At 40.7% G+C, this 20,782-nt stretch overlaps 1 protein-coding gene across 5 annotated transcripts in view; it reads right to left on the minus strand.

Moving 5' to 3' along the window:
* The window catches only part of LOC120059394 (tyrosine-protein phosphatase non-receptor type 11-like), a 61,904-nt gene that overhangs the window by 25,498 nt on the left and 15,624 nt on the right, over positions 1 to 20,782 (minus strand). For all 5 annotated transcript variants that reach the window (XM_039008408.1, XM_039008407.1, XM_039008412.1 and 2 more), the window contains exon 2: positions 9,476 to 9,598. In XM_039008408.1, coding sequence (XP_038864336.1) covers positions 9,476 to 9,598 — 123 coding nt within the window. The remainder of the gene's footprint in view (positions 1 to 9,475; positions 9,599 to 20,782) is intronic.

Below are 20,782 nucleotides of genomic sequence, written 5' to 3' on the forward strand. Positions count from 1 at the left end.
TTGCTGTCCCCAGTCCACCTGGCCTTGCTGCTGTTCCAGTTTCAACTGTTCTGCCTGCAGTTATGGAACCCCTACCTGTCCCAGACCTGCTGTTTTCAACTCTTAATGATCGGCTATGAAAAGCCAACTGACATTTATTCCTGATTATTATTTGACCATGCTTGTCATTTATGAACATTTTGAACATCTTGGCTCTCTCTAATTCTCTCCTTCTCTCTTTCTTTCTCTCTCTCTGAGGAACTGAGCCCTAGGACCATACGTCAGGACTACCGGGCATGATGACTCCTTGCTGTCCCCAGTCCACCTGGCCTTGCTGCTGTCCCAGTTTCAACTGTTCTGCCTGCGGTTATGGAACCCCTACCTGTCCCAGACCTGCTGTTTTCAACTCTTAATTATCGGCTATGAAAAGCCAACTGACATTTATTCCTGATTATTATTTGACCATGCTTGTCATTTATGAACATTTTGAACATCTTGGCCATGTTCTGTTATAATCTCCACCCGGCACAGCCAGAAGAGGACTGGCCACCCCTCATAGCCTGGTTCCTCTCTAGGTTTCTTCCTAGGTTTTGGCCTTTCTAGGGAGTTTTTCCTAGCCACCGTGCTTTTACACCTGCATTGCTTGCTGTTTGGGGTTTTAGGCTGGGTTTCTGTACAGCACTTCGAGATATTAGCTGATGTACGAAGGGCTATATAAAATAAACTTGATTGAAAATAATTATTATAAAAAATAAATAGCTGGTGTCGATTAATAATGGGAGTTGAAGCGTTTCCATTATCCATTTAGGCAAACTGTGCATTAATAATTTGGCAACAATCCATATACCCTCACCTATCTGTTTCATGTCTCAGGTAGCCCGCAGAAGCCAGTTTGGATAGAACGCAAGTAAGTCATCTAATAATTCTAAAGTGCCAATATTTTTTTGTCATGGTGGGTTCAATTTAGATTTTCAGTCACTGACCTACACACAATACCCCATAATGTCAAATTGCAATTACATTTTCTAAATGTGTACAAATTAATAAAAAATGAAAAGCTGAATTGTCTTGAGTCAATAGGTATTCAACCCCTTTGTTATGACAAGCCTAAATAAGTTCAGGAGTAAACATTTGCTTAACAAGTCACATAATAAGTTGCATGGACTCACTCTGTGTGCAATAATAGTGTTTAATGTTATTTTTGAATGACTACCTCATCTCTGTAACCCACACATACAATTATCTGTAAAGGCCCTCAGTCGAGCAGTGAATTTCAAACACAGATTCAACAACAAAGACCAGGGAAGTTTTGCAATGCCTCGCAAAGGGCACCTTCTGGTAGATGGGTAAGAATTTAAAAAAAGCAGACAATGAATATTCCTTTGAGCATGGAGAAGTTATTAATTACACTTTGGGTAGTGTATGAATACACCCAGTCACTACAAAGATACAGCCGTCCTTCCTAATTCCGTTGCCGGAGAAGCAGGAAACCGCTCAGGAATTTCACCACGAGGCCAATGGTGACTTTAAAACAGTTACAGAGTTGAATGGCTGTGACAGGAGAAAACTGAGAATGGATCAACAACATTGTAGTTACTCCACCATAATAAACTAATTGACAGAGTGAAAAGAATGAAGACTTTGCAGAATTTTTTTTATTCTTAAATATGCATCCTGTTCGCAACAAGGCACTAAAGTAATAGTGCAAAAAAATGTGGCAAAGCAATTAACTTTTTATCTTGAATACAAAGTGTTATGTTTGGGGCAAATCCAATACAACACATGACTGAGTACCACTCTCCATATTTTCAATAATAGTGGTGGCTGTATCATGTCATGGGTATGCTTGTAATCGTTAAGGACTGGGGAGTTTTTTCAGGATAAAAAATAAATGGATTGGAGCTAAGCACAGGCAAAATCTTAGAGCAAAACCTGGTTCTGTGTGATTTCCACCAGACACCGAGAGATTATTTCACCTTTCAGCAGGAAAATAACCTAAAACACAAGGCCAAATCTACACTGGAGTTGCTTACCAAGAGGACAGTGAATGTTCCTGAGTGGCCGAGTTACAGTTTTGACTTAAATCTACTTGAAAATCTATGGTAAGACCTGAAAATGGTTGTCTAGCAATGATCAACAACCAATTTGAAAGACCTTGAAGAATAATGGGCAAATGTTGTACAACCCAGGTGTGGAAAGCTCTTATAGACTTACCCAGAAAGACCCAGAAGCACTTCTACAAAGTATTGACTCAGGGGTGTGAATACTTCATCTCCGTATTTCATTTTCAATACATTTGCAAAAACTTCACTTTGTCATTATTGTGTGTAGACGGCTGAGAAAAAAAATCGATTTAATCCATTTTGAATTCAGGCTGTAACACAACAAAATGAATAAATCAAGGAGTATGAATACTTTCTGAAGGCACTGTACATGTCCTCAAAGATGGCAAGCTCAGGTGCGACCATTCTAGCTAACGATAGGGCAGATATGCATGTGAACAACAGGCACAACTAAGTTGTTGTTTTTCTCCAAAGTTGCCAGAATGCCGATTGCATCAACTTATATCAGTACATTTGTAACAGCCTAAACATTACTAAACTTCTATTTGATCAAATAAGCCTCACATAATTCAACATTCTCTAATAGACTTCCATACAAAAAAGAGCTTATATCACACGGACAGATTTTGGGCGGAGTAAATCCTCTCGCTTCACCTCTTCCTGTGCTTGCACTCCTGTAGATCTGAAATAATTGGATGGTGAAAATTGCATCCAGACAACCAGAAAAGCAAGGCTATCAATTCAGGTATTCTTGAAATTCAACACAATCCTTGTCCTGCAAAGAAACATTATTTGTATTGTTCAAAAATAGACTTAGCAAGCAGTAGGCATTTAGAATAAAATGTGAAGTGGTGCTTTAGTTACCTGATGACATGCAGTACCAGTCAAAAGTTTGGACACACCTACTCATTCAAAAGGCTTTTCTTTATGTTTACTATTTTCTACATTGTATCATAACAGTGAAGACATCCAATCTATGAAATAACACATATGAAATCATGTACTAACCAAAAAAGTAGCCACCTTTTTTTGCCTTGATGACACTCTTGGCATTCTCTCAACCAGCTTCACCTGCAATGCTTTTCCAACAGTCTTGAAGGAGTTCCCACATATACTGAGCACTTGTTGGCTGCTTTTCCTTCACTTTGCGGTCCAACTCATCCCAAACCATCTCAATTGGGTTGAGGTCGGGGGATTGTGGAGGCCAGGTCATCTGATGGAGCACTCCATCACCCTTCTTGGTCAAATAGCCCTTACACAGCCTGGAGGTGTGTTGGGTCATTGTCCTGTTGAAAAACAAATGATAGTGGGACTAAGCACAAACCAGATGAGATGGCTTATCTTTGCAGAATGCTGTGGTAGCCATGCTGGTTAAGTGTGCCTTGAATTCTAAATAAATTACAGACAGTGTCACCAGCAAAGCACCCCCACACCATCACACCTCCTCCTCCATGCTTCACGGTGGGAATTAGACATGCGGACATCATCTGTTCACCTACTCTGCATCTCAAAAAGACACTGCGGTTGGAACCAAAAATCGCACATTTGGACTCATCAGACCAAAGGACAGATTTCCACCGGTTTAATGTCCATTGCTCGTGTTTCTTGGACCAAGCAAGTCTCTTTGTATTATTGGTGTCCCTTAGTAGTGGTTTCTTTGCAGCAATTCGACCATGAAGGCCTGATTCACGGAGTCTCCTCTGAACAGTTGATGTTGAGATGTGTCTGCTACTTGAACTCTGTGAAGCATTTATTTGGGCTGCAATCTGAGGTGCAGTTAACTCTAATGAACTTATCCTCTGCAGCAGAGGTAACTCTGGGTCTTCCTTTCCTGTGGCGGTCCTCATGAGAGCCAGTTTCATCATAGCGGCTGATTTTTTCCCCCCGACTACACTTGAAGAAACTTTCAAAGTTATTTAAATTTTCCGGATTGACTTAAAGTAATGATGGACTGGCAAAGGGTGGCTACTTTGAAGCATCTTAAATATAAAATATATTTTGATTTGTTGAACACTTTTTTGATTACTACATGATTCCATGTGTTATTTCATAGTTCTGATGTCTTCACTATTATTCTACAATGTAGAAAATAGTAAAACTAAAGAAAAACCCTGAAATGAGGTGTGTCCAAACTTTTGACTGGTGCTGTACGTGATCATGTGCCCCGTGTACCTGCAAACATTTTCGGCACTCATCACTTATTTGATAAACACAGTTTCCATCCTCATTTGTCGCAATAAAAGAAAGTTAGATAAAATAAAAATCCACCCCTTTCGAAAGGATAACATTTTTGTCGATCTTTAAAAAATGTCTTCTATATCAGCCGTTTTTACATTACACATCGCAAAGATTTTTTTTGTGACATTACTTTTGTCAAATTAACCTGGGTCAATGGAAACCAGCCTACTTAAATACACATTACTCTAGAAGGGTCTCTGACTCCGGACCCTACTGGAACAGTTAACATCACAATGTTTAACCTTCCCCATCCCCCACTACCAGCCCCGGCCTCCCCCTGCCATCCAGCCCCAGGCCGGGCCAGGAAAGAAGGGAGAGATAAGCAAAGGGAAAAGCAGGGAGAATGAGACAACACAGCCCAGTGGAGTCCCAGGACGTCCATTACGACGAGAGAGAGACGAGCTGGATTTCCCTCATCTAACATCTATTATAAACTGGGTGGGTTGAGCCCTGAATGCTGATTGGCTGACAGCCGTGGTATATCAGATCGTATACCACGGGTATGACAAATCATTTATTTTTACTGCTCCAATTATGTTGGTAACCAGTTTATGTAGCAATAAGGCATCTCGGGGGTTGTTATATATGGCCAATATACCATGGCTAAGGGCTGTGCGTTGCGTCATGCATAAGAACAGCCCTTAGCCGTGGTATATTTGCCATATACCACACCCCCTCGGGTCTTAATGCTTAAAACCTCTTAAGGATCGTAACCTTTTTTCAGTTTTCGCCTAAAATGACATACCCAAATCTAACTGCCTGTAGCTCAGGACCTGAAGCAAGGATATGCATATTCTTGATACCATTTGAAAGGAAACACTGAAGTTTGTGGAAATGTAAAATTAATGTAGGAGAATATAACATATTAGATCTGGTAAAGGATAATACAAACAAAAAAACATGCGTTCTTTTTGGGGGTTTTCCCCCATCATCTTTGAAATGCAAGAGAAAGGCCATACTTTCAGATATGAGTCTAGGTGTCATTTAGATTTTGGCCACCAGATGGCAGCAGTATGTGTGCAAAGTTTCAGACTGATCCAGTGAAGAATTACATTACACAATATTTTGTATCATGTCTGCCAGGAGTTTGCCCAATTGTGCCGAATTGGTCAATTGATACATTTTCAATGTACATAACTATAGAGAACATACAAAAATCCTTTGGAGATAAAAATGTTTACACACTCCCAAGAATGTCATACATGTTGGATCATTATCTTATTCACTAACTTTCACAAATCTACATGGCCGGGCGGGGTGGGTGGGGAGCCAAAGACAGCAGTGGGGTCAAACTGTAGCCCCCAGTTCCTACATTTGAACATAAAAATAGATTTTATCAAACAAAACTATGCAACATTTTATCTCTGGGACCCTCAGGATGACAAATCAAAGGAAAATTACTGAATGTAAGTACATTATTTTCCTACAGAGGTGAATGTATCAAACCAGTTGCAGTGATAAACGTTTTTTGTTGTTGTGCATTCTCCTCAAACAATAGCATGTTAATTTTTCACTGTAATAGCTACTATTAATTGGACACCGCAGTTAGATTAACAAGAATTTAAGCTTTCTGCCCATATAAGACATGTCTATGTACAGGAAATTTGTGTCTATGACCCGGCTGTTGTATACAACGTCATTCTAGTCACATTAGCGCACGTTAGCAACCACCCATCCCGTGGAGGTTAAATAACACACTGGTAAGTAGACACTACTAATAACTTGTTAATTACTCTCTCATTGAGTGTGTCTGTGAGAGTGTGTGAGAGAGTGAGAGAGGAGAGTGTCTGTGATATGTGATTGTGTGTGAGTATATACACGATTGAGAGAGTGTGTTATATGCAAGTGTGTGAGTGTGTGTGTGATATGAGAGTGTGTGAGTGTGTGAGATATGAGAGTTATGAGAGTGTGAGAGTGGGTGGGTGATATGAGTGTGTGAGAAATGAGAGTGTGAGTGTGTGAGTGATATGAGTGTGTGAGATATGAGGGTGTGTGTGATATGAGAGTGTGTGAGATATGAGAGTGTGAGAGTGTGTGTGATGTGAGTGTGTGAGTGGGTGTGGGATATGAGAGTGTGCGTGGTATGAGAGTTTGTGAGAGTGTGTGTGTGATATGAGAGTGTGTGAGATACGATTACACAAGTAAGAGACAGTTAGCTTGGTCACAGGGTAAGGCATCCCTGAATAGTCACAAAGAAAACAAAGTGCAAAGAACTGTGCTTAAAAGGACCTGGTTCTCATCAGTTCATTTAAAAGGACTTTCATCCGTTCATGATGACTTAATAATGTCACGATCGTCATAACGATGAGACCAAGGTGCAGCGTGATTAGAATACATTCCTCTTTAATAAACGAAATAAACACTAAACAAACTAACAAAACAACAAAACGAACATGAAGCTATATGGCTAGTGCAGAACAGGCAACTAAACATAGAATAACAACCCACAAAATACCCAAGGAATATGGCTACCTAAATATGGTCCCCAATCAGAGACAACGATAAACAGCTGCCTCTGATTGAGAACCAATCTAGGCAACCATAGACATATAAACACCTAGACTAGAAAAACCACTAGACATACAAAAACCCCTAGACAATACAAAAACTAAACAAACCACCCTTGTCACACCCTGACCTAACCAAATAATAAAGAAAACAAAGATAACTAAGGTCAGGGCATGACAAATAAGTATTGCTTTTTTCACTATCAAACAGGATATTTTGATATAATTTATTTTTGGTGTAATCTCTCAAGCAAATAAATGTGTTCGAAAATGTAATCTTATCCATTGATGTCGGTGCAGAGCCTACTTTCAATAGCAAAACAGTGCAGACACAAAATAAGGCTGCCAATTCTCAATTATACCACACACACACACGCACACACGCAGTTAGGCAGCCCAAAGTCACCACATAACCACAGGCATCAGCCAGGTCAGACCTCGACATGGACCCCCGGCCTTAATGTTATTAAGAGCTACTGCCTGGCCTGCCACACTCCCTACTCACTGCTGCTGCCAGCCTAACTGCTCTCTCCCCGTCTCTCTCTCTCTCTCTCTCTGCTAAAGAGCGGTGCGCTAAAGGACGACTCTGGACCTTTTCCAGGAGCTTTTTCCAACTCATGAGCCTCTTAAAAGCTTCCGTTGCCAAAGCAGAGCCACTCTCTCTCTCCTCGCGCTGCAGGAAGTCACAGAGGCCTGCTGTTTACCAGAACGCCACACTTCTCTTTTCTATTCAGCTCTCCAAATACAGAACTGTTCTACTATAACTGTTCATAATTCAGTGAAATGTAATGTCATGGGACAGGGTTAGACTTGATGATTTCAAACATGGAGGTCAAAAGAGGTCATATTCCTCAAAGGGCTGTTGTGGCGTAAAGGTCGTTCTATATGAATTCAATCACTTTCTGACTGCACTCCTTTTGAGTTGAATGAAACCTTCCATACATGCTTGCTCATGGTAGAAGTGTTCAGAAATACCAATTTCAGACAGAAGCTGTGGTAAGTTTATATGACCTCCTTTCAAACAGCCCCTTCTTTACAGCTACACCCCTTTTATACATACCAGTGGGTAACTGGTAAATTGGGAGGGGTGGGGATTGTTGTTAAACCATGGCAGCTGTTTGCAGTTCAAATTAGGGAAGTTCTAATGAATTTACCTGCAGAAAAGCAGAGAACCATTCACACAGACCCATACCTGTATTTTGGTTACAGGGTCTGTGAAAATGCAGGAATCATGACTAGGTCTTAAGGTGGCTTTTATTTTCTATGCCTTTTACCCCCTACCCCTTTCAGATAACCAAAAAAGCTGGTATAAAATGCAAGCATGTTAAATTAGTGGGATTTTGGTCTGTGTATGAAAGGGATAAATATTAAATATCCTTTTATGAGCGCTTTGCTCTGAAGTCAATTTGCCGTTGCTGCCACATAATTATGGACACTCCCATCCTGCACACGCTTAGAAACACACTCTCACACACTCTCTCTCTCGCTCACGCACACACACACACTCCCTATACCCCTACGCACACTTCTAAACAACAATTACAGACTTCCAAAGCCAACTCTATAACGTGCGTTTGTCTGAGTGGAAGAAGTACATAGTAGTGGGGACGTTGTGGTGTGGTGTCACGTTGAGAAGTGACATGTGGCACTAACATCTCGGGACAGATTGGAGAGGCCATCTGGAGGTCTGGATGAGTGTCCGCAGTGAAAGGGATCAGTGGAACAGGGAAGAGCGAGTGAGCTGTCAGAGATCTGGAAGGTTCCACTATGATACAGGCCTAAGTCTGACGGTGATGTAAGGGTAAATCCATTTGAATTCAATCACTTTTTGTTTTGACAGCATCCCTTTTAATTTAAACAAAACTTTCCATACATGTTTGCCCATGGAAAAAGTGGTCAGAAAGTGACTTTTTGGACCGGAATCAAGAGATAGAGGTGCTCAAAGTTGACCCATTTTGCATACCCCACCCTACCGAAATACATCCATGTCTTAATCACTGAAAACAATAAACGGTTGAGTTTGATATCATTTGAAAGCTTACAACAGGTCTGCCAGGGTTATGATTTCAGGTCCAAAAGTCACTTTCTGACCACTTCTACATTGGGCAAACACGTATGGTTACCTTATGTATGGTAAGGTTTCGTTCAAATTAGAAAGGGGTACAGTCAAAAAGTGATTTAAATCATATGTGAATTCTTGTGAAAGGTTATCTTATACCAGTTTCATACTTTTTTTTCAACCGAGGGGGGAAACAAACGTTCTCCGTTTCCTAGAAACTCGGGAGAGCAACAAAGAAGGCATATTTCAAGCTCGGATTCCCACAAGCTGCGACTGTTCACCCAAAGGCAAGGCTCTCATTCGCTCGCTAGCTTGCTAAATGAGGAGCGATTATTTCCCATTTCAGCTTGGCCAACTGTGCACAGATGACATGCGGCTTGACTCTTGCCTTCATTAAAATTGCTCAGCCGTCCCCAGGAGACAATACACCCGAGTTTGGTTTTCTCTGAATGCTGAAGTTGACATCAGCGACAATGTTGTGGTGCATAGGCGGCTAGCGTTAGGCTAAAGTGCTAGGCTAAAGCGCTAGGAGAGAACAATGCTGTTCTCCTTTGGTTATTGAACAAATAACTTTCCCACAACATTCTGGGAACCAAAATGTGACATGCTGGTAACATGGACGCTGCTACCTGACAGAGAGAGTAAAATCCCCCGGGTTGCTCTTGCTCGGCCGGGCTAGGAAACTGCCGTGGACCCCCCGCGTCAACAGGAGCTGCTCTGCCTCGATGCCGGTGATGTTGGGGTGGAACCACCTTGAAGAACGCAGAGAGAGTGAGAGAGAGAAAGAGAGAGAATAGTTTTGAACACAAAAGCCAAATACAGAGTCACCAGTGTTTCTCTATACATCCCTAAGGGACTTCCAGGTGTATACAGAACGTTAGTTAATTACCTTCAAATAACCTACCATTTCCATTCTCAGAACGTTAATAAAACCTCCCAGGAAAACTGTTAGAACCTCCCTGCAACCTAAACATTTACATTCTCAGAACATGCAAAACTTTTTTTTTAAACGTAACCTTTTACAGGTCAGGAAACGTATGCCTTTGGTCCCAGAACCAATGGGAAACCCACAACTTCCATAGAACCAAATGTGCTAGCTGGGTCCGTTTGGTGACAGTAGTTAGATACACATAAAAAGTGAGATATAAACTTTTGGAAAGCAGAACACCAATATTTACAGAACTTAATATAACTGGCAAATGTTTACTTCCTGTGTTATATAACCAAGTAGAGAGTAAAAGATAACATTTACTCCATCCAGCATACATTTTGATAAACCCTATCGTCCACTATCATCCATTACAAATGTGGATGTTACATTGTCCACCAACCTAAAATAATATAGAGAAATACACACTAGCGTAATTGAAAAGTCCGGCTCTGGTCTGTGCCCTTCTATCACTATCTCCCCCTACATATATCCCTACTGTTCTGTCATAAAAATATAAAAAATCAATACTAAAAGGGGATTGTGACTCCTCTTCATAGCAAAAGATCTATAGATGTCTGAGAAATACAAGTTGTGTGGTTATGCAAAGAAATGCAACATGGAATAATGCTTTTTCCTCTTCGTGAAGTGTGTTTTTCATAATTGTTAGTATGCTAAAGTAGTAAAGCAGGAAGCGTGTCAGTGAGTCAGTTGTTTGGAGTTGCGTCTCATGGTTCAGTTCGTTCAACGGGTTCAAACCTCTAACTCAGGGGTCTCCAACCTTTTCTAGCATGAGAGCTAGTGTCATGTGTTTGTTCGCACCCGGACGCATTTGCTGATAACCCATCTGCAACCGCACGACTATATGTGATGAAGTGAAAATCTTAAGCACGCACCCGATCCTAACCCATAAATGTAGAAAATGCACTCTACAGTCAGAGATAGTGGAATTCATTTTTTGACAGGCCTTTTTAGATGTTAGCGTGTTTCTGCTTATCATTTCCAGCCATTTGGCAGTGGTGTAAAGTACTTAAGTAAAATTACTCTAAAGTACTACTTAAGTCGTTTTTTGGGGTATCTGTACTTTACTATTTATATTTTTGTCAATTTTTACTTCACTACATTCCTATAGAAAATAATGTACTTTTTACTCCATACATTTTCCCTGACACCCAAAAGTACTTGTTACATTTTGAATTCTTAGCAGGACAGGAAAATGGTTCAATACAAGCACTTATCAAGAGAACATCCCTGGTCATCTCTACTGTCTCTGATCTGGCGAGCTCACTAAACACACATGCTTCGTTTGAAAATTATGTCTGCGTGTTGGAGAGTGCCCCTGGCTATCCGTACATTTAAATAACAAGAAAATGGTACAGACTGGTTTGCTTAATATAAGGAATATGAAATTATTTATACTTTTACTTTTGATATTTAAGTATATTTTAGCAATTACATTTACTTTTGATACTTAAGTATATTTAAAACCAAATACTTGTAGACTTTTTCTCAAGTAGTATTTTACTGGATGACTTTCACTTTTTTGAGTAATTTTCTATTACGGTATCTTGACTTTATGACAACTGGGTACTTTTTCCACCACTGCAATTTGGTAGGCTATTTGTTAGTCAACTTGACTATCATTAGATACATACAGCTTCTTTTCTGTCATTACTTGTTGCCCTAGAAGACTAAATCAACCCTTGCTCATGTAACAGTATAACTTTAGTACATCCCCTCGCCCCGACACGGGCGCGAACCAGGGACCCTCTGCACACATCAACAACTGACACCCACGAAGCGTCGTTACCCATCGCTCCACAAAAGCCGCGGCCCTTGCAGAGCAAGGTGCAACCCTACTTCTAGGTTTCAGAGCAAGTGACGTAACTGATTGAAACGCTACTAGCGCGTACCCGCTAACTAGCTAGCCATTTCACATCCGTTACACTCACCCCCCTTTCAACCTCCTCCTTTTCCGCAGCAACCAGTGATCCGGGTCAACAGCATCAATGTAACAGTACAACTTTAGTACGTCCCCTCGCCCCGACCCGGGCGCGAACCAGGGACCCTCTGCACACATCAACAACTGACACCCACGAAGCGTCGTTACCCATCGCTCCACAAAAGCCGCGGCCCTTGCAGAGCAAGGTGCAACCCTACTTCTAGGTTTCAGAGCAAGTGACGTAACTGATTGAAACGCTACTAGCGCGTACCCGCTAACTAGCTAGCCATTTCACATCCGTTACACTCACAAGAATAATGTCGTGCAGCAACGATGTTTATGAACCGAGGAGAAAATGCTATAAAGATTTTCCGTGCAACATTTCCAAATGGCATCAGTTAGACCGGTTTGAATGAAATGAAAAGCTGTTTCAATGACCCAACATGTTTTTGTGAAAATTTCAGTTTGGCTTGGATGCATATTTTATGTGGTTGAAATACTATCATCTTTTATGGTGCTGATAAAGACAGCACCTTTCCAGACAGTCCCTAACCGCACATTCATTCTCTTATGATGCTGAAAGAAATAAAACATATTTCTCCTCTCCCGTTCCCGAGTCAAAATTGACATTTGGTGTATAATTTTACTGCAAGAAATACTTAATTCTGCAGGAGTTAATATTATATTAGACTATGTGAGATGTTATAGACCTACGGTCACTAGCTAGGTTTCCATCCAATTGGTGACAGATTTTCCTGCAAATATTCAAAAATCGCATAAAAACAATATGTGCATTTTCCCACCAGTGATGTTTCCATCAAATGGACTTGTTGCAGATAAAAGACTGTGTGTGATGACATAGTGCACATAAAAATACCTTTTGCAGTTAAATTCCTATGTACCGTGGCATTTTCAACCCTACTGATGGTTTTCTCACAAAAAATGTTGTGTTATATAGCGAGCGTGCCCACTGTGCACTGTTGGCTAGAGCACACTAATGTACAAAAGAATGAGGTTATTTTTATTTGTTAAACGGCAGCCAACAATCGATCATCATGTCACCAGAATAAGACCCTCAATATTTGTTGGAAAGGAGCATTAACCTCATCACCTTACACTTTCACCACCCTGTGAAGTTCATCATTTATTTAATCTGTTGCCTAATAAACTGCATGCTTTCACTGGCGAGTCGTAGTGGGAGGACCACACATGTCATCGCGTGACTCTAAGTTTACTTCGATATGATGGTTATTATTTGAATATTTACACATAATTATTGCATAATTCATTTTAAAAGACAAAAACAACCCACCTAGAAGTCCCCATCGTGTAACTGTCTAATTTGTATAGCACCTCACAAACATAACAATAACACTGCCATCATCCTCTTTCACCACATCTTTCCCAAACATTAGACTACTGTTCTGTTCCTCCCTTCTATATATTTTCAACTCTCCATTTTGCAGCTTTTCTCTTCTTGAATTAATCTCCATTGTTAATTTTGCCTCAGTGGATCAACGTTAACTTTTTCTGCCCAAGTTTCCAAAAGCATTTGGCAATTGATGTGTATTGGTGCGCTACAGTTAGCCCTAACGTTTAGGCTTAGGCTACGCACTAACGGCAGATTAACGTCATGAAAAAATCTTATTTTTCAACCTGACCGCCACCCACCCGCCCTTCATCTACACAATATTTCTTGACCCTAAACCCGCCCCGCGGATATAACCGTGCGGACTGCGGGTTATGAGTCAACTCGCACATCACTAATGAGAGCTACTTTTACTTATGAAACATGTCACGAGCAACTCATTCATTTCTTCCTAGCTTTCAAATAAGCACTTGTATTTTCCCGAATGTAGCTTTCTGTTATTTTCCCTTTTTAAGAAAAAAATCTTTTAACATTTTTTTTTTCTTTTTTACAAATTACAATTATTAGTAGAGAAACAATGACAATTGATGTTCTAAGTCCATGTCAATGCTTAAATCACTTTAGAAGACCATTCTTGAGGGTAAAAGATTTGAGTGTAATACCCCTTTAATTGAGAATTTTAGGAGCGAAGAACGTGCTGGTCTAGCAATGTTTTTGCTCCTCCATATGTCATGACAGAGTTTACAAAACAAAAGCCCACCCAGTTGATACTGTAGAAAGAATCCTGATATACACTGAGAGTACAAAACATTAAGAACACCTTTTCCCTCAGAACAGCCTCAATTCGTTGGGGCATTGACTCTATAAATTGTCAAAAGCGTTCCACAGGGATGCTGACCCATGTTGACTCCAATGCTTCCCACAGTTGTGTCAAGTTTTTGACAAACCGGTGTGCCTGGCACCTACTACCATACCCCGTTCAAAGGCACTTAATATTTTGTCTTGCCCATTCACCCTCTGAATGGCACACGTACACAATCCATGTTGCAATTGTCCCAAGGCTTAAAAATCCTTATTTAACCTGTCTCCTCCCCTTCATCTACACTGATTGAAGTGGATTTAACAAGTGACATCAATAAGGGATCATAGCTTTCACCTGGATTCACCTGGTCAGTCTACGTCATGGAAATAGCAGCTGTTCTTGATGTTTTGTACACTCAGTGTAATTCTGCCAGGTATACCTACTTTGCAGTTAACATTTAATCGTGAAGGTTTTGGGGAAAGTCTTTGTCTACTCAGAAGACAGTTATCGCTAACTGGCTACACGAAGTGAACGATAAAGAGAGGCGCACACCACACAGACATACAGAGGCAATATTCCTAGAAATGAATTGGCAGATATTGTGTTACGTTTGGCTTTTAAAGACAATTGTGTCTAACCAGGGGTGGGACAATGTCAATGTGGATTTAATTATATAGTATCTGGGAGCTTGCGGTGTCTGATACTTGTGAGATTTGTTTATGACAGATTGCGGTGGAGCGTGTGAAAAATACATGCACTTTCTGAATTATTTGGCAAGCTACTCATACAGTAGGTGGGCTGAGAGCTACTGGTAGCTCACAATCAAACTGTTGGAGACCCCTGCTATCACTACTGTGAGGCTAATCTATTACTTATTAGCGTCGCAAGGCCCCTTTCCACAAGTGGTTGCTATGGCCAATGAATTCACTATTGTGGCTTTTCAAGCCTTGTGAAAGTGCAGAACTGTGAACCCATTTGCATTAAGCACAATGAATAAGGCCTACATGACATTAAAACGACAGCTAACGTTGATTGAGCCCATTGCAATGATGTTGTGAATGGAAAAGAAAGCTCATGGTCCATTTTGTAGATGCACAAGCGCGGGTTGAGAATTTCCACAAAACATTGTGTTGAATATGGTTGGATACGCTCTTAGATGAATATAGTGCAATGTTCTGGTATCAGACTTAAAGGTGCAATCTGTAGCTTCTTCGTCTGCTGTGGCCACGAGACAGGTTGCACCCATTGTTGATGCTTAAACAAACTCATACACTCAAAAACATATTTGTTCAATTTAATCCAATCAGTGCACAGAATCCTCACAAAGGCCCTCGTCCTTAGTCCTGCCAGGTCAATAAATGACAGGAAACAAACTAAGATGAGCTGTCAAAACAACAATAGCCTATGAATATTAAGAACACACCTACTGGTGTTGTGACACTGTCAATAGTCTGTTACGCCTTAAAACAGCAAAAGCCAAACCTCAAGACCTAGTTCACTGCTTTACCAATACCACCCTTTCCTACAACTGCACATCTCGATCAGTTGCTTCAGAATCCAAACCATTTAGCGAGCAACAGCACAATATCTGGTTCTCCACACTTTCCTTAAAGTATGCATTTGAACATTCCCCGTCATGGATTTACAAGCATTGTATAGGTACGTAATAAGTTTTGGGTGGGGGTAGATTCCGAACATTGTTAAATCGATGACTGTGAGTGTGCAAGTGCACACTTTAGGAGAAGTGTGAAGAATCAGGTCGTAGCTACAGTGAATGTAGTGGTGGTGTAAATACAGCAATACTTTCAGAACTCTGTTTACAATGTGTTAAGAAAAACACCGCAGGGGACTTTTGAAGATGACTTAATACAAAATATCAGCGATAAGAGGGGGATTTTGGGAAATGCTAGTGATTCAACACGAGTGGGAAAAGAATAGATTTTGACACTAACATTTAGAGAAACAGTGAGTCACATAGCCCATTCATTTCCACAGCAAAATATTGCTTTCCTTCCCCCACGCTTCCCAAAGAAGTATGGACAGTGATACATGCAGCGAGCGCAACAACAAGAGATCATTTTATTAAACTCCACATACAATCTTCACCAGATCACATTTCTATGCCCTGGCACAGTAGTGAGTATTTGGGTATTTTCATGTTCATATTTAGGACAAAAAAAACATGACCAGTGGCAGAAAAAAGAACAATGTTTTTTTTCTCTTAAGGGACTGTATTCATAAGATAAGGACATCAACAGACATGTTAACACTAGATCTACTTACAAGCCTTGTGAGACTTTCGTACAGCCTTCAAGTAGCCGTGAAACACACATCCTTTCATATTTCTGTTTGATGGCAAAACTATGGATCCAATTTAACCGGACTCGTGGGGAGCTTGAGCTCAACCGCTGGGTAAACATCTAAATCGATAAAGTCCCTACAACGTCAAACGAGTAAACCCAGTCCTTGGAACGGCGGATCGTTGTCCTGTGCCTTCGCTCCGAACCTCCGGTGGAATTACACTCAGATCAGGATGAATCACGCTTTATTGACAGCTTGTCATTCACAAAGCAGACCCACATGCGAGAAAAAGAGAGAGACAGAGGGAGAAAAAGAGAGAAAGAGAGAGAGAGAGAGAGAGAGAGAGAGATGTCAACAGTAGACAGTAGTGGAGCTGAGGGAAGAGGGAACAGACGGGGCCAAAGCCACAGGAAGCTGCAGACATCTGGGGACTGACACTGGCCCAGATTGCACCTGACCCCCTCATCCACCCAGGCACCATGCTTTTCTCATTCCAAGCCCAGGAGATTACTGAGGAACTTTTCAAACAGCAGCAGCAAATCATGACCGATTACCACTGGCATTCACCAAGGGATTAGACACAAATACATGGCAGGGGGGGAATGAACAAGGCTCTCTCTGATATCATCAAATGCCCATGCTGTGGCATTAACAATGGACTGGGATATATAGCAATGAAGGGATCATTTGCCAAAGTAGATTTTTTTTGCGTGCGGAGACTCAGAAACACACCTGATGTACTGTAGAATAGGGATCACTATGATCCACCTGGTTCAAAAACAGGCCGTCAGTGGGAGATAAGAGGAATTACAAGTGCATGACTGTTATTAGTACAATACATTGTATTGCTGTAGTAGCAAGATGACAGCAATGTGGTGTTTTATTCTTTTTTTGTATTCAATCTTTTTCTGTGAGTTGTTGAGCACGTTTGACATTTCTAACAGTCAACTTTTTCTCTGTTTGAAATTTCAGCAGCACCATGCTCTGTCTACCAAGCTATAATAACTATAAATCCCATTCTCAGAGCCAAAATCAATGTTTCTGTCAAGGTTGGAGGCACACCAAACACTTTCCATCCTGTGCATTACCACAGGCCTCAATGTTCCATGACTGCCATGACCTCAAGACAAACCAAACCAAATAGCAGGGTCATATTTACCAGGCACCAAATGGAAGAAAACACACTGAAACAGGGAAGGACTACATGGATTTGTCGAATAAGATACACTTGTTTTTGTTTTCCTTTGTTAAAATGTTTTGCTACAGTGTGCACAAATGAATACGACCCAATATGTGTGAAAACGTAACATAAAAAGGCGTTACAGTTCCTTGTTTCAATCATAGCGGGCAAGAATCAAGCTCATCTCTACTAAGCAGTATAGCCTTATGTGCCAGTCTTCAAGATTATCCTACGATACAATGCGAGTATGGCGCCAGGCTTTGCAAAACCTAACTATGCACTCTACAGAGAATACCATACGGCAGAGGTTGGACATAGCTACATAAAACTGTTATGTCTTCTATAATACTCCACTTTGTATGACAGTACCTTTAACATTCAACAAATCAGTTTTGTACTATTCTACAGAAGGCTATGTGGCTTAGCTGTGCAGAAGAGGGAACTATTGTTCAATACAGGGAGAGGAAGAGGAAAATAAAAATGAAATGTAAATACTGTAGCGCACATTTGTATGTCTATTAGATTTCTGCTGTACAACCAGTAATTTCATAATTATGTATAGTATTATAATTACACTATTACATAATGTGGTAATAAAAAAGACGAGGTAAATCTAAATAAACAACAAGCTCCACATCCTCCTGATCACACTGCTGCCCACCAGTTGTTACTTGCACTATGAGTATGTGCAACATTCTATGTACAGTACCAGTCAAAAGTTTGAACACACCTACTCATTCATGGGTTTTTCTTCATTTTCACTATTTTCTACATTGTAGAATAATAGTGAAGACCTCAAAACGACGAAATAACACATATGGAATCATGTAGTCACCAAAAAAAGTGTTAAACAAAACATATTTTATATTTGCGATTTTTTTAAGTAGACACCCTTTGCCTTGAAGACAGCATTGCACACTCTTGGCAAAACATTGAAAAAGTTATCCTTTTAAGATAAAACTAAATTATTCATATGTTCACCAAATAATGGATTAAAACACACGGTTTTACAATGAAGGTCTACAGTAGCCTCAACAGCACTCTGTAGGGTAGCACCATGGTGTAGCCGGAGGACAGCTAGCTTCTGTCCTCTTCTAGGTACATTGACTTCAATACAAAACCTAGGAGGCTCATAGTTCTCACCCCCTTCCATAGACTTAGACAGTAATTTATGACAACATCCGGAGGACATCCTCCAATCTATCAAAGCTCTTGAAGCATGAACTGATATGTTGTCTACTCAATCAAAGGATCAGATAATTAATCTAGTACTGAAAGCATAAGCTGCAGCTAGGTAGCACTGCAGTGCATAACATGTGGTGAGTAGTTGACTCAAAGAGAGGGAAAGACAATAGTTGAATAGTTTTGAACAAATTAATTTCTTCCAAAATGAAGGAGATGCAAGAGAAAGACAAAGACAGAGGTTTCATTATTTATTTTTCACTTTCACTTTCACTTACTTAGCTAGCAAATGGAGCTAGCTACTTTAGCCTACTCAAACGCCCTGCTCAAACAGAGGGATACTATGTGAGCTAGCTGGCTATGACTATCCAACACAACACTGGAACTCTTCAAAGTCAAGGTAAGCTTTTGGTTTTACAAATGTATTGCCACCGGGTGCACACCGGTGTAACTGCTAAACTGCTTACTGACGGTACACTAACATTACTGCATGATTGTAGCAAGTTTACTAATGCGTTAGTTCTATTAGCTATGCTGATTATGACGTTACTTTAGCTAATATTGTGACAACAATGTAGGCCGTGTGTAGCGGTTATAATATGGTTTGGCTTGGAAAGTTTTTTGTTTTTTTTGCCTGGTCACATACAGCTGATGTGTTGTGCATTGAAGTCCACAAGCGAAGGGAAAAGGCGAGAGGAGGAGAGTGCATACATTTTATTTATTTAACTAGGCAAGTCAGTTAAGAACAAATTCTTATTTACAATGACGGCCTACCAAAAGGCAAAAGGCCTCCTGCGGGGATGGGGCCTGAGATTAAAAATAAGAAAATAAAAATAAATATAGGACAAAAACACACATCATGAAAAGAGAGACAACACAACACTACATAAAATAGAGACCTAAGACAACAACATAGTAAGGCAGCAACATGACAACACAGCATGGTAGCAACACAACATGACAACAATATGGTAGTAACAACATGGTAGCAGCACAAAACATGAAACAAACACTATTGGGCACAGATAACAGCACAAAGGGCAAGAAGGTAGAGACAACAATACATCACGCAAAGCAGCCACAACTGTCAGTAAGAGTGTCCATGATTGAGTCTTTGAATGAAGAGAGTTTGAGTGTTTGTTGCAGCTCATTCCAGTCGTTAGCTGCAGCGAACTGAAAAGACAAGTGACCCAGGGATGTGTGTGCTTTCTGGACCTTTAACAGAATGTGACTGGCAGAATGGGTGTTGTATGTGGAGGATGAGGGCTGCAGTAGATATCTCAGATAGGGAGGAGTGAGGCCTAAAAGGGTTATATAAATAAGTTGATGCGAGAAGGAATGCAATGTGGCTGCTGTGAAAGTGAACTGTGTTTACTCGTGATCAGGGGTGTATTCATTCAGCCGATTCCGTTGAAAAACACTTCTTAAACGGAAGCAAACGGAACGGGGATAAACATACCTGAATTTGTCCAATGGAAACTCTCGTTTGCAACTGTTGGCCTAATGATTTCACCCTAGATCTGCTAGATGCAGGCAAGAGTGTGCAAGGCCGTCACCTCAAATTTCTCTCTCGACCTGTATGCACCTACGTTGTAAACTTTCATTCATAGGCTGGGTTGTAGCAACCTCACGATGGGTATAGGGAAAATGTGAGAATCATGTAGTAGCCTAAACCTATCAATGTTACATTGAACTGCGTGAATGGAATATGAATGACAGTCACCCAATATGCTGTAATAGAAATAAGGCCATGCTCATGAATAAATGTGTCATCCCTCATCTTAAAACGGCACGACCACCACTGGGACATACAGTATATGGTATTCTGGGGTGCTGCCATCTTGAATACACCCGTAGAGTAGAGTAGACCACTTGGGTTGTATGGTGTTGACTGGGGTCCAGACTAGACTTCATTCTGTTATTAATCTGGCATTTTTTACTGGGTCATGGGGAAAAAATGTCTACCAATCAGAAAAAAATGCCATGTGTTACTATAGTAATCCCAGACAAGCAGCTTTCTAAGTCAGCCCAGCATTGCTGTCACTCATTTCAACTGATGAAACAATGGCAGCCCACTCAGACCATGTAGTCTCTGAACCCGTTCAAGCAGAAAAGATACACACTTGTTGACCCTGCGAAAATCACCATTGCTCTGTAATAACTAACAACCAACATTGCAACATTACTGGTATCTTTTCTGCACAATTTATACAACAGTTTTTTGGAGTGAAT

Source organism: Salvelinus namaycush, chromosome 14 (assembly GCF_016432855.1).
Source record: "Salvelinus namaycush isolate Seneca chromosome 14, SaNama_1.0, whole genome shotgun sequence".
In the NCBI taxonomy this organism is placed as follows: domain Eukaryota; kingdom Metazoa; phylum Chordata; class Actinopteri; order Salmoniformes; family Salmonidae; genus Salvelinus; species Salvelinus namaycush.